The sequence below is a fragment of the Rhodnius prolixus genome, unplaced genomic scaffold, assembly GCF_049639745.1.
Source record: "Rhodnius prolixus isolate KJV_2025 unplaced genomic scaffold, Rpr scaffold_4, whole genome shotgun sequence".
Lineage (NCBI taxonomy): Eukaryota > Metazoa > Arthropoda > Insecta > Hemiptera > Reduviidae > Rhodnius > Rhodnius prolixus.
The window spans coordinates 42,376,080-42,390,093 of NW_027411614.1; the positions used below are offsets into that span (position 1 = coordinate 42,376,080).

At 34.7% G+C, this 14,014-nt stretch overlaps 1 protein-coding gene across 30 annotated transcripts in view; it reads left to right on the plus strand.

Moving 5' to 3' along the window:
• shot (dystonin-like protein short stop) overlaps window positions 1-14,014 on the plus strand; it is a 187,497-nt gene that overhangs the window by 127,468 nt on the left and 46,015 nt on the right. For 28 of the 30 annotated variants that reach the window (XR_012459802.1, XM_074132580.1, XM_074132602.1 and 25 more), the window contains 16 exons: window positions 498-626; window positions 721-960; window positions 1,064-1,308; window positions 1,501-1,729; window positions 1,812-2,093; window positions 2,221-2,395; window positions 2,487-2,659; window positions 2,758-2,897; window positions 3,044-3,164; window positions 3,252-3,344; window positions 3,468-3,589; window positions 4,138-4,285; window positions 4,399-4,482; window positions 5,536-5,748; window positions 6,856-6,944; window positions 8,259-13,851. Coding sequence is in view for 29 of the 30 variants with exons in the window: in XM_074132580.1 (XP_073988681.1) it covers window positions 498-626; window positions 721-960; window positions 1,064-1,308; window positions 1,501-1,729; window positions 1,812-2,093; window positions 2,221-2,395; window positions 2,487-2,659; window positions 2,758-2,897; window positions 3,044-3,164; window positions 3,252-3,344; window positions 3,468-3,589; window positions 4,138-4,285; window positions 4,399-4,482; window positions 5,536-5,748; window positions 6,856-6,944; window positions 8,259-13,851 (8,076 nt within the window). In the remaining variant the exon portion in view is untranslated. The remainder of the gene's footprint in view (window positions 1-497; window positions 627-720; window positions 961-1,063; window positions 1,309-1,500; window positions 1,730-1,811; window positions 2,094-2,220; window positions 2,396-2,486; window positions 2,660-2,757; window positions 2,898-3,043; window positions 3,165-3,251; window positions 3,345-3,467; window positions 3,590-4,137; window positions 4,286-4,398; window positions 4,483-5,535; window positions 5,749-6,855; window positions 6,945-8,258; window positions 13,852-14,014) is intronic. The other 2 variants (XM_074132599.1, XM_074132600.1) reach the window with 2 other exon arrangements.

Genomic DNA, 14,014 nt, shown 5'->3' on the forward strand with positions numbered 1-14,014 from the left:
CATCATTCTCCTACATTTTTTATTTATTTATTTTTAGAAGGTTTTTGAAGTAAGGGGACATGTCGTCACAACCGGCGATGTCGGATTAGATCTAAAGGTGGAATCGTTTTATTAAATTCCTTATTCTTTTAAGGGATAAATGTTAAATGCAAAAATTGATACATATTTGTGGTATGACAAGTAATATTAAAAATAAGCTTTACATAACTTAACAGTGATATTGATTACACTCTTTCAAAGATTTATGTTCGCCACAACTTAATGACAATGATATATAAACATGAAGTCGTGTAATGTTTCATGTATCCTTGATATAAACTGCAATGATTATCCCTTTGCACTTTTTTTTAAAAAAATTATTTCTACCTTTATATTTCTGGTGTTCCGCTTTTGAATTTTCACATAGAAATTTAAATGTCTCAAATTTAATTATTGATTTCCGAAATTTTTCACATGATTTAAATTTTGTGTGTATGATTTTTACAATTTTCTTTTAGAAAATGCTACACGAATCCGAATTTGGCAACGATTTACCAGGTGTTAAAATCGAACTGTCTCATCACCAGAGAGAACATAAAGAAATAGATAGATTTCAGTCAACTGTTGACCAGTGTGCTAATGCTAAGGTATAGATTATATCACACCAGTAATAATTCGTTCTCTTTGTATATTTTAATCATTAAAAAAAGAAAATCAATACTATAAATTGAAAATTTTCAGAACCAATTTCAAGGTGAAGAGCAAACCTTATATTTACAACACTTGAATACTTTACATAAAATATATTCAGAATTGTTGACAACCTCCAACAAACGATTAGCTGATCTTGAATCATTGCAAGATCTTCTGCAATCTGTACAAAATCAACTTAGCTGGTTAGAAGACAAAATAAATGTGGAAATCGTTAGAGATTTCAGTGATTTGGATATGAACTTGACAGCAGTTCACCAATATCACGAGGTATACCTTACATAAATCTTTTATAAAAGATCATTAAAATGTTAAGCCAGTGATTAAGTTAAAAATCAGATATTTTGTTAAAAAAAGAATTCTATATTTGCAGGCGTTAATGTCCGAACTAGAAAAACGTGAAGTATCTGTAAGATCAGTGATTGAAAGAGGTAATTCGCTCAGCTTACAAGGTCATCCAGCTGCATCTAAAGTAATACATAAATGGACCGAAACATTGAAGGAAACTTGGTCCAGACTTTTACAGTTTAGTCTTGCGTGTGAAATTCATACTGCAGCCATGAGAAAGTGCCAAGAATTCAACAGAGATCTTAGGGAGGCTGAAGCTTGGTTACAAAGGTACCTTTTATTTGTTTAGTAATTTATTAAAAGTGGCATTTGATATTTATGTTATTATTCGTTCTTAGGGAAGGTCATATTTTTATAGTTGCTCGATAAAAAATAATCAATTTATTTCTTTGAAACTGTTTGGTGTATTAATTATATTAATTTATTTAAAAAAACGTGAAACAATTCACTCTTGGGTTACAGCCGTGATGAATTGCTCAATACAGTATATTCAGCATCAGAATTTTCATTAGATGAAGGCGAACGCCTTCTAAAAGGTATGCAAGAATTACGCGAAGAATTGAACAAAAAAGCTCCAGTATTTGCTGAATTGGCGGCTCGAGCTCCAGACATCGCCCCAATGAGACAGAGAAGGCTTCCTGTCACAAGACCTATGCAAGTAACTGCTGTCTGTAATTATACCAATGAAAATGTAAGTATTATTAGCTTGTTGATGAATAACGTAAATCAGATTGTTATAAAAGAATTCACGTACATAAATTCTTCTACGACAGGTGTACATAGAGAAAGAAGATCCTTGGGTGTTGCACGATAATTCAGCTCTTACTCAGTGGCGAGTTTCTTCGTTAGGAAGTCGTCCTCCAGCTGGAGATACAAACGTACCTGGAGTTGTGTTTGCCATACCACCGCCATCAAGAGACGCTTTAGATGGTGCGGAAAGATTGAATAGATCTTTTGAGAGAACCACAGCTTTATGGCAGAGAAAACAGACCAGACTTCGGCAGAACATGATATTTGCAACAATCAGGGTGGTCAGATCTTGGGATTTACCACAGGTAAGTTTAATCTAACGTGTTCAGTTGTGAAATGTTGCTTTTATTTTTTACTACAAAAGGGGAGTGGATTTTGTATTCTTTGCCCGTAATATCAGTGTAATCTAAGCAACATTTTTATTTCTAACAGTTCGTTGGTATGGGTTCTGAGCAACGAACTGCAATTCGTCGCGCATTAAATGAGGACGCTGACAAACTACTTTCTGAAGGAGATCCAACTGATCCACAATTACGTAGATTACGTAGAGAAATGGAAGAAGTGAACAGATTGTTTGAAGAATTCGAAAGAAGAGCAAGACAAGAAGGTGGATGATCTGTTGTTTTTAAAATTGAATTTATGCTGTGATTTTTTTTTTTAGATGGAACTTTAATACTTTTTTTTTAATTTCCCAACAGATGAAAATAAGACTGCCTTAAGAGAATTCACTGAGCAAATTAACACCCTACAATCATCGCTTGATGAAGCTGAACGTACGCTTAATATGAGGATAGTCTCGTCTATACCAAGAGATGTACACTCATTGGAACATCTAGTTATTCAACATAAAGATTTTGAAACTGATCTGAAGGTAAGTACTTTATACCTAAATTAAAAATATAATTTTTAGTCAAATGTAAAACATTTTTTTCTCTTATTTTTATTATTATTATTTTTTTTCCATCTCAGGTTCTTACCCCACAAGTAGAAAACATTCAAACTTCATTCAACATTCTTCCGAGAAAATCGGCCGCTTTACAAAATAGATTAGATGCAGTATTATCCCAATGGAATATGCTTTGGAATTATTCTCATTTGTATATAGAAAGGTAAATTTAGTTTATAAAATGGTAGTGCAGCTGCATTTGTGGAGAATAATTTTTCTTTTGCAGAAATTATTAGAACGTTAAAAAAAATAGAAACTTTGACTTGATAATATAAAGTAAAGTAGTAATGCTCCTTTTCAATATTTCAGATTGAAGTGCATTGAAATTATATTAGCCTCTTTAGATGAAGCATCTAATGTTGTTTCCGAGCTTGAATTGAAATTAGCCAGCTTTGGTGATATGCCATCAGAATTGGAACCGTTACAAAATGTTAATAATCATTTTAGTATTTTTATTTAATCTTTATTTTAAATATGATAAATAAATGTCAGTTAATTTTTTTTATTTTTTGTGCAGGTACATGATGATCTGATACGCTTACAAAATGCTATTGCAGCTCGACAGCCGGTAGTCGATCAGCTTATTGATGAAGCTAAAAATACTCGTAGGGTGAGTGCTTAATTAAACATAAATACAATTTTTGGTTTTTTCTATTTTAGTCACTTTTTCACCTTTCGAGAATTTAATTCTCTAGTGATCTTATTTAATTGACTATAATACATTAATTTGCAGGTGGTTGTTCGTTCTCGTGATCGTTCCTCAGAAAGAGATCATTCTGATTTGGACAGACTGGACGATGAAGTAAATTCAGTTACGCAACGATGGAATGAACTGTGTGCTCAATTAGTAGACAGGTGAGTTAATTGTATTTGAACTTTTAAAGTGAATATCAAAAAATCTTGATAAGTGGAACCAATTGAGTAGCTATAATGAAGCAGCAAAAAGATGGAAAGTTTAAGCTGTATTCTCTTTAACAACCCGAAAAGATAAAGATTGTTTTTTGACAGTTCGAATAGTTCATTTAACGCAAAATTTTGCAGTTGTTTGTAAATCCTTAACTTAAGAGGATTCTTGTATATTGATCAATTAGGCACAAAAATAGGATCCTTTTACGCCAGTGTCTCGAACTGCATTTACATTTTTTTAGGCTAACCTAATGTCAAAAAAGTTCAGTGATTTACTTTTACCAAAAAAGATACTCATAAGAATTATTGTTACTGTTACGCCAAAGATTTGTAAGAAATTAAGTATTTAATGCTTAGCGTCTATCGATTAAAAAACTAGTTTATAATTCAACTTTGTATTTTGTCATGTTCCTGCTACTTAATATTTCATCTTGCAATTAGACTTTGACATTTAATAAGCTTTTATTCTACATTCCTCTGTTTAATTTAATCTTCAGACTAAGAAGTTGTGAAGCTGCTTATTCACTGTTGGACAATTATGGTAAAACTTACCAGACTGAAGTTAAATTCATCGATGAAGCCTATACTCAATTGAACAATTTACCACCGGTATCTCATGCTAAACATCATATTGAACCAACTAAGGTTGGTTTTCTTCGCAATATTATTTATTTTGCAGTTATTATTGTTTTAAAAATATATTCGATTATTTTAAAATAATTCGCTACTATTTTGAAGTTTATTATTATTTTATTCAGGTATTATTTACAAGTATTGTGGAAAGAACACAACCATTGGAACAAGTCAATATTGATGGAGGAAGATTCATTAGAGAAGCCAAGGTAAGGTTACTATCCGTAACTAATCTCATACTTATTTACATCATATTCTCCTTATCGTATTCAATTAATAAAGCTAGTATGATCAGAATTGTAAATAGTAGTAGATTAATTAGTAACCATACTTTGAGAAAATATAACATTGGGCTTAATCTTATCTACCTATTATTGTCATGATTACTACAATTAGATTAATAAACGTAAGTTATTTTGGAAAAAGTTATATAACAAACAGTAACAGGGCTCGCAATTTTCTGTTAACAACCCAGCTGACGGAAGGGAAGTAGATTTTATCCTTTTACAGATTCATTTAAAATGACAAATTGCATCCATTCCTGCAGGTACATTCTAGCCATGTTTCCCTAATTTTTTGCCAGCTACATCACACCAAATTCTAAATTTAATTCTGTTTTGCCCACTGCAAAGAGACAAATTTATTTTTATATCTTTTTTATTTATATAAATATTAAATTGACAACATACGGTTTTTAATTTCATTTAAGAAGGGTCTGTCATTTTTACTAGTTAATTTTACTCCTACTGGAGGATTGAACTAATAATTGGTCATTGTTGATTAACCCAGTTGGGTTTTAAATTTATTAATACGGTAGGATTTTCCATATGTGATTCGTGGAGGTATCTAAAAGTAGGACATTTTGAGTTTCTTCCAAAATTCTATCATCTTGACCTAGCCTCTACGTTTTTTAGAGTCATCTTTGGCCAGTACCGGATTTAATCAAAGGGGTTTCCGTTTATATTTACATTTCTACTGCCAATTCTGCACTAGTAATTTTATTTGCGTCGAAGTAGCTTGCTGTGATCTCCAATCTTCCTCCATCAGTCTCCTTTGTTATAAAACACCTTCCTTTTTACCTAACTTCCTTTCCATCAGCCTGGACAAGAATTTTGCGGGTAGCATCTGTATATATTGATTAATAAATTAATATTAATAAACAAAATATTAATTAATAAATACGAAAGAGATAACCCTGATGGGTGGTAGAGGCATTAGCTGTGGGTAACGATTGGGCGCCTCTCTTGGGGTATTGTATATAGATATACCAACTGAAGCTGAGGAAGTACAGAGATCAAGTAGCCAGAAATCAACCTTCTTACGATCCTGGCTCTCCTATAGTGCCCGATATGGAAGAAGAAGAGAAAGTAGCCGCCCAATTGGATACTTTGAATCAGAGATTTTCAGCACTGGTGTCCGTCATGCAGGATCGTCTGAGGCAGATAGCGGCTCTCACCAGCGACAAAGATCTTGAGGTATGTAAGGGATAGTTTTTTAAATTCTTCATGAATATCTATGAATAAAATAATAGCAAGACTGTTCAAAGGTTGGAACTCTATCTTTTATCATTCCATTTGAACACCACGATTTATCTTTTTAGTACATAACTTATAACAAAGATATTCTTATACATACATGTATGTGCATATTGTGTATTCAGCTTTATGTTCAGAATGTATAATATAAGGTGATGTTGTAATATTTATTTCGGATTTCGTAACTCATTTTCTCACATACAAGTAATAGGACCAAACTGAGGCTTTAATGAATGCCTCTTTGGATGGGAGCATAACCTCTCCCTTAGAAATGCCAGGGATCAAATTTTTCTATAAAAACTAGATCTTGTGAACCAAAAGAATTCGATGTTTCCAGCACCGAGAGAGAAGAGTGCAGAGAAGATTTTGATAACTGATTAGTTTCCGGGAAATGGTGGAGGAGCACAGCTAGCTAGCATCATTGTGGGCCAATCTTTAAAGATCGCAGTTTGCCATACCCTCCTCCAAAAAAAGCTATCAATGCTTTTACGCCTGAAAACTTTATCCTGTTGAGTGAGCCTTAAAAATGTTTTCATTAAAAAGGAAATATAAATACCTATACTTTTTTTAAAATTTTGACTAAATTAATGAGAAGCTCTAAATTTGCCGTTTATGTAGGAGGTAGATCTCGTAATTAGAGATCGCAGTAATAGCACCATGGCTTTTTAGCATACCGATGATTTGACTTTTGTTTAAAGTTGGGTGTACCTTGAGTTCTAGTTCTTTGACAAATTTTATACAAAATTAAACTCGAACAAAATAGGCAAAAACTGATTTTGCGTCTAATAATTATTATTTTTCTGTAATTATTAAAACAAAAAAAAACCTTGAAATGCACCAAAACTGTTTTAAACCTTTAAAAAAGCCCACACATTGTCACACGCGACACTAAAAAGTTTAATAATACATCTTCAGATAGACTCATGCTGCCCACGTGTAACCGTTGGGTGCAATTTACCAATTGTCCTCTATACAGAGTTAAACTTAAAATTATCTTTAAAACCTTCACTTTTATTTTTTCATGTTTTTTTTTTTGCCTTTCTGTAGGCGTATGTTTCCAAACTGAAGCCAGTATGCCTGAAAACTTTCAGAACAGAGTTTAGTCTTAGCGACACTTCAAAGATCATTCCAAAAAAGTAAGTTTTATATCGCATTTGTCTTTCTTTATTTAAATAATATACCTATTATTGGAGGAGGGGAAGTAAAGGACCTTTCTAGATTTATTTAGCTATTTTACACTTAATTCTTTCAGTTAAAGTAATCTTTTATTTGTAGTTGGAACTCAAAGAATTTCTAGATTTATGTGTTATCAATATGGCATTTCTTTCTTAGAATCTCGCTTTTAGAAAAGAATTCGAAATTTGAATTTGAATTAGAATTTGATTTTGACAAAACAATCCACGTTTATGTACCAATTTTCAGCTCAAAATAAGCAATGATATTTCTGCCGTAGTTTTTATATTACATTCTTTATGAATAAACAGAGATGAAACCATCAGACTAACAATTCAGAGGCTACCTGGAGTCTCAGCCTGTGAACAGTTCTTTTTCTCGTTGATAAAGTGTGGATCTAAGTTAGGTGAAGTGTGGGGAACCGAAGTGCTTTGAAGGCTTGCTTCCGGTAATTAAAAAAATAAATCGCTTGAGCTTGTTTGGTGATAATTCTAAATAGCAAAGCTGTTAGTTTTCTGACTCTTTAAGCTTTCTAGTTATAAAAGTCTCGTGAATTCTGGCTTTTGAATCGTTCTTTTCTACCTTTTATAGTGTAAACTTGATTTTTACGTTTAGTATTATTAGCTTTCGACTGAAGTGTAATGTTGTTCTTATGGAATTGCAGTATTATTTGTTATGAGACATCGAGATTATGACTTTATCTGAAAATAAAAACATAAATAATCTAGCTTTCTTCTCTCACTCAAGCTGGAGTAAAAAATGAAAACCAGAATGTCAAGATCTAATATTTCTTTGAGGAATGTTGTTCGGAAATTTGCACGGTATACCCACTCACAAACTGTTTTTCTTTGTATTTCGGTCAGAAAATTGAGAAATGTGTTTTAGATGTTTCCTGTATTCAGAGATGCCCTTGGGAGAAGCTACTGAGTATATAGAATTGAAAAAGAATTTAGTTATGTGTGGGTGTGTTGCCTTAAGAATATATGATTTTCACGAGTTCCTTTTTTATTTTAATTGCAATTAATTGCCCATCAGTTTTACAAGAACTTCTGAACTTTAAGTACACATACGCGCGCGCGTGTGTTGTGTGTGTATGTCAGTATCATTGTATCATTAATGTTGTCCTCTACTTATTTGTGATACGTGTGTTTGATTGCCTTTATCTTGTTTTAAAGACTTTGTGGGTATTTCTACTTATATTTTAATTTTAAAACATCTTTTATCTAACCTTTTAAAAATAAACAAAAAAAGTTGACTCTTATTCTTAAAATTTCTAGGTGGACGCATACAGAAGAAGCTACTACACAAGTAGAAATGGGTAATCAAATTAATGGCCGAAATCGTGAAGCCACCGGCATTGGAACGGAAGTTATAAATTCGGTTGGCATACGTGATCCTGTCACTGGTATTAATTTAACGGTTGCCGAAGCTATACGCCGTAGATTATTAGATGTTCGTACTGGGACGGTGAACACACCGCAAGGGCCGCTGTCTTTAGAAGAAGCTGTTAGAGCTGGTCATTTAGATCCCGAATTGGCCAATAAGTTGTTAGGCCCAGTTCCAGGGGGTGGTTCGCTATTGGAAGCCATTCAAAGAGAGATTTACGCGGCTGAAGGTATCTGGGTGAGTCAACACAAGTATTGTCTTTACGATTCATTGGGTTTGGGAATTGTTGGCAGAGATCTCTCTGTGTTAAATCGTGGTACAGGAGTTTGGTTGCCATTGAGAGAAGCTGTAAAATTAAATTTAATCGACGCTGATACTCCAGAAATTTTTACAGAGTGTGAAAAAATTACTTTACGTGAGGCATTGGATAGAAATCTTCCTATAGATCCTTCAGCTGTACAACGTCCTCTTACACTGAAAGATGCATTAGATCTTGGTATGCTTAAAGGGAATAATGTGCACACTCCGATAGGTATATTCTCTATTGAAGAGGCCATGAATAAACGAGTACTAGATGGTATTAATTACAACTGTATCACGGATCCTGACACAGGCCATTTAGTAAATTTACAGACTGCTTTGCGAAAATCAATAATTGTACCAAACGGTTATAGGTCGTCTGATGGCGATTTAGATTTTAATGCAGCTTCTGACGCAGGCTTCTTGTCTACTGTTGCAATAAATTCTGTGTTCGATATTGGTCTTCTTAGAGTTGGTGAAGATTTCAAAAGCCTTAACGTTCTTATTGATAACGCTAACTTCGATAGGGGCAGTTTCAAATTTGATAAAGAATACTTAAGCTTAGAGGAAGCTCAGGAACAGGGTTTGATTAGAACTGAAGTGAAAGACATAATGAAAAAGAAAATAGGTGTAAAATCTTCCGGTAAGGAACTAGATGCTTTCGAAGCGGTATCAATGGGTCTCCTGGATACTAAAACTGGATTACTAATTGATAAAAAAGGAAGGAGATTAGGCTTCGAAGAAGCTCTAAAAAAGAAATTAATAACAAGAGAAGGCCTTTCAGTATTGAAGAGCATTTTGGCGATAACTTTGACAACACAGACCAAGACAGTTAGAAGGTGGGTTACTGAAGAAGGTTTAAAAGGAACAGAGGAAATTGAAGATCCAGTAAGAAGATTTGTCTCCGAAGAGGTAAAGGTTATTGAAAGGACTACAAAACCTAGTGGCGTGAAAGAAGGTCTGAAGAAAGCTTTAGACGCCATCTCTATGAAAAAGAAGCCAGAAGATATCCCCCATGAAGGGTGGCCACTAAGAGAAGCTATTGAAAAAGGAGTGTTCGATCCAAAAAGGGGATTGTTTCAAGTACCTGGTACTGATAGGGAGGTTAGTTTTGAAGAATGCCTCAGATTAGGAATTATTAATCCAGATTCGGGAAAAGTAATTGAACAAAAAAGAGAAATGGGTTTCCTGAGAGCATTAGATAAAAAAATAATGGATGCTACTGGAAAGGTTAGAGGCATACCAATGGAGGAAGCAATTAATAGTGGAATAATAATTTTGGACGATGTATCACCCGATCCTCTTCAGGTTGCCCAAGGAGTCATATTCGACCCATCATCAAGTCTAGTCATTTTAACAGAATCTGGTGAATCTGTGAGATTTACTGAGGCGTTGCGGGATGGCAAATTGGACAGGGACAAAGTGAGAGTCAATGGAATGACATTAGACGAAGCCATAAATGCTGGAATTTTAAGCGAAGATCTAACTAGGTTTGCAGGAGAAGATGGAAAGGGTATGCCTGTCACTGAAGCGCTTAGGAAGGGTATAGTCTCCGTAGAGGGCAAGCCACTCGTTCGTTCAAACAAAATCCTTGGCACTATCGGAGCCGTTGGCTTGGCTGTGGCTGCTTCGCCCATCATCGTGGGTAAGGCTATTGTTAATTCATTCAAGAAACCAGAGGATGATAAGAAAGTGGAAATTACCAAACATTTAGGAACAAAAGAATTAGCTTTGCGAGGTGCGTATGATCCTAAAACTGGTCGTTTTCTTGCATCTGGTAAACAGGTTCTTTTTGTTGAAGTTGCACCAAAATTGTTTGATATGGAATCAACTCTAGTCAAAGATATACGCACCGATGAATACATTCCTTTGAAAGAAGCTATAGGGGAAATTGTAGATCCTAACGATGGTTCGATGATTGACCCACGAACTGAAAGAAATGTACCATTTTTTCAAGCTGTGAAAATAGGATGGATTACTTCTAAAAAGAAGGCGCGCAAAAAACCTCATCTTACTTTGCGTGAAGCTGTTACTAGTAAAATTCTTGATCCTCAAACAGTTCGTGTTAAATACGAAGATGAAACTACAACGTTACATGGAGCTATTTTGGATGGTATTCTGGATCCGTCTGAGATTAGAGTTTGGGAAGATAAGGGTTATGTACCTTTAGAATACGCTGTATCTGCAGGATTGGTAGATCTTAACACTGGGGCATATGCGCAAACTAATCTCTCAGATGGGTTTAGAGATGGTCTAGTTCGACCTAAAAATCCTCCAGTGTCAATTGAACCTTTGATATGTAAAAATTTGTACAATAGTGAAGATGGAAAGGTACTTGATTTAATAACTGAAGCAAACATAGATGTCTCAGAAGCAGTTAACGCTTGCATTGTTGACGGAGATATATCCAAAGTCAAGCACAACAATGAATGGATGTCAGTAAATAATGCCATTAAAGAAGGTATAATTGAGGGAGGGAAGCTGAATGGAAAAGATCTCCGTCAGCTTCTAGATGAAGGTAATTTGAAAACTGAAGTTGAGCCGAAATCTCTCATAGAGTTAATAACAGAAGAATATTACAATCCTAAAACTGGACTGGTCTTGGATCCTAGGAAGGATGAAATAATTACATTAAAACAATGTTTAGATACAGGATTTGCTAATCCTAATCGCACTAAAATTAGAGATCCCAAAAACGATGCTTTACTTACCATAAATGAAGCTTCTGAAGAACTTCTAGATTTAGAAAAAGGAATACTCACCTACCCTTATAAGATGACATTAGATGTTGCTTATAGTAAAGGATATTTGTTACCAACGCAACCACCGATGACTTTACCAGAAGCTGTGATGCAAGGGTTGATTGATAATGGACTTATTTTACCAGGTAAAACTTTAGGAATTAAGAGAAGTCTTGAAGGTGGTCTGTTAGTGGACAGTCCATGTTTAGTTCATGATAGCGGTTTAATAACTCCATTGGAAGCAATAGATGGTGGTGCGATGGATGCTCAAAGTGGTGATTTCAGAGGTATGCCATTGGATAAAGCTTTAATAGGTGGTTTTCTTGTCCCACAAAAATCTTTTACTGTTAAAGAAGCTGTTTCTACGGGTGTTTACTCGCCAAAAACTGGTCTATTTTCCGGAGGCATTACAACTAATGCTGCTATTCAATCTGGACTTTTAGATCCGGATACTACGATTATAAGAACTACTGACGGTCCAGAAAGCTTCAAGGATTCAGCTGATAAAGAAACTGGTCGGATTGCTACTCAGAAGGGAGAACTTGATTTTTCAGAAGCGTTTAGAAAAGGAGTAATAGCAGACTTACCTCGGCCAGCAGGAATTGTACAAGCTTGTGAAGAGTTGCTTACTGGAATTGGTTTGTTTCTTGATCCGCGTACAGGTTCTTATTTAACTTTAGATGAAGCTGTTAAAGAACAATTAATAGATGGCATAAATACTCTGGTGGATACACCTCAAGGTACAATTACCCTGCAGGAAGCACTGAAAAGGAAAGTTGTTGACCCTAATTCAGGCACTGTGCAAGGTCTGCCTCTTAAAGATGCTCTAGGCACAGTCATACTTGACAAAACTAACAAAGATACAGGGCTTCCTCTACAGACAATACTGAAATCTGGCTTATATTCACCAATAACAGGCAAAGTTTTAGTATCTGGTAAAGAAACAACTCTTAATCGTGCTATTCGAGAAGGCCATATTGATCCTGATCAACTGCTCTGTCCTTCAGCAGACAATAAAAAATTAGTTACACTAAGAGAAGCAATCCTTGATAGTATTGTAGATCCACGTTCTGGAAAATTCATTCATGAACAGGTAGCCCTGCCTCTTGACACCGCATTAGATCTAAATTTAATAAAAGATCTCAATAAAATTGGGTTATACGAAGCCGTTCAGACTGGTTTGTTAGAAAAACCAGAAGATTTAGGAAAAGTAAATGTTAATCCAATGGTTTCCAGAATTAAAAATATCGAAGGAAAGTATGTTAACTTGAAAGAGGCAAAACGATTACAAATTATACCAGAAAATCTTCCCTTGGCTGTTAAAGAAGGCGTAATAGTACCTTCAAATCCAGATCTCGACCTAGAAACCGTACTCGAGTCCGGTTTGAAAACAGATACAGGATTTGTTAATCCAGTTGAAAACACAGTTTTATCTCTAGAGAAAAGTTTAGATTCCGGTTTTATCAATCCAAAAACCACTTTAGTTAAAACTAAACCACTTGATCAAGCAGTCAAAGAGAAACTTGTTGATTTTAATGGGATTAAAGATGGTGGAGAAATGATACCTTTAGAAGAATGTTTTGAAAAAGGTATTCTGAGATCAGTTAAGGAACCTTTGGCAACTAAATGTGCTAGATTAAAAGTTCCAATTACTGGACGTTGTACACTTGGGGAAGCGATTAGGACTGGTTTCTTAGAGCCAAAATCTTCCAGCGTAAAAACTGAGAGGGGAGCACTAAATCTTGCCAGAGCTCTGGATGAGAAATCAATAGACTCAGAAACAGAAGGTATATTGGATACTACTGACGGAATAACATTTACTCTGGCTGATGGAACGAAAATAATTCAGGGTACAGCAATGTCGTTTGCTCAAGCGTTGTCATCAAACCTTTTAGATCCTGATTGTGGCATGATGAAACATAACAATAAGAAATATACTTTAAGAGAGGCCATAAACGCCGGTTTGTTAGATCCGAATACAATCATTATAAAAGATACATCTAGGAGAAGGTTTGTGAAATTTCCTGAAGCCATAAAAAAGGGTATATCCGACGAAAGAGGTAATACATTAGATAGAGCAAATTCAAAACTTTACAATATTCGCACTGGTTTGGATTCAGAGATACTTTATACTGGGAAAATATCATTATTGGATGCACTTGATTACGGAGTGTACAATCCAACTAGCGGTCTATTTACTGATCCCTTTTCTGAAGGTGGACTTTCACGAAGAAGATTGGATTTGAATTCAGCGTTAGGTTGTGGACTATTAGGGCCAGATTCGGCAGTGGTTAAAGATAAAAGCGGGGATATTAAATCATTAACTGCGGCAATAGGTTCAGGAATTTTAGATCCTGAAAAAGGAAGATTAAGAGAGGATGGACAAGAACTCGATTTAATCAAGGCCAAAGACAAGGGATACATCATAAGGGCAGAGTCAAGGGTAAGCTTTCTTCATGTTCATCATTTCAAGCTATTGTTGTATTAAATACATTATTAAAGAGGCGTTCAAGTGTTGTTCTTTGAAATTTAAAGGCTTGTTAGGGTTTTAGAATTGTACATTTTAACTAGGATATTTTATTTCATTTATTTGCTTTGTTTCTTTG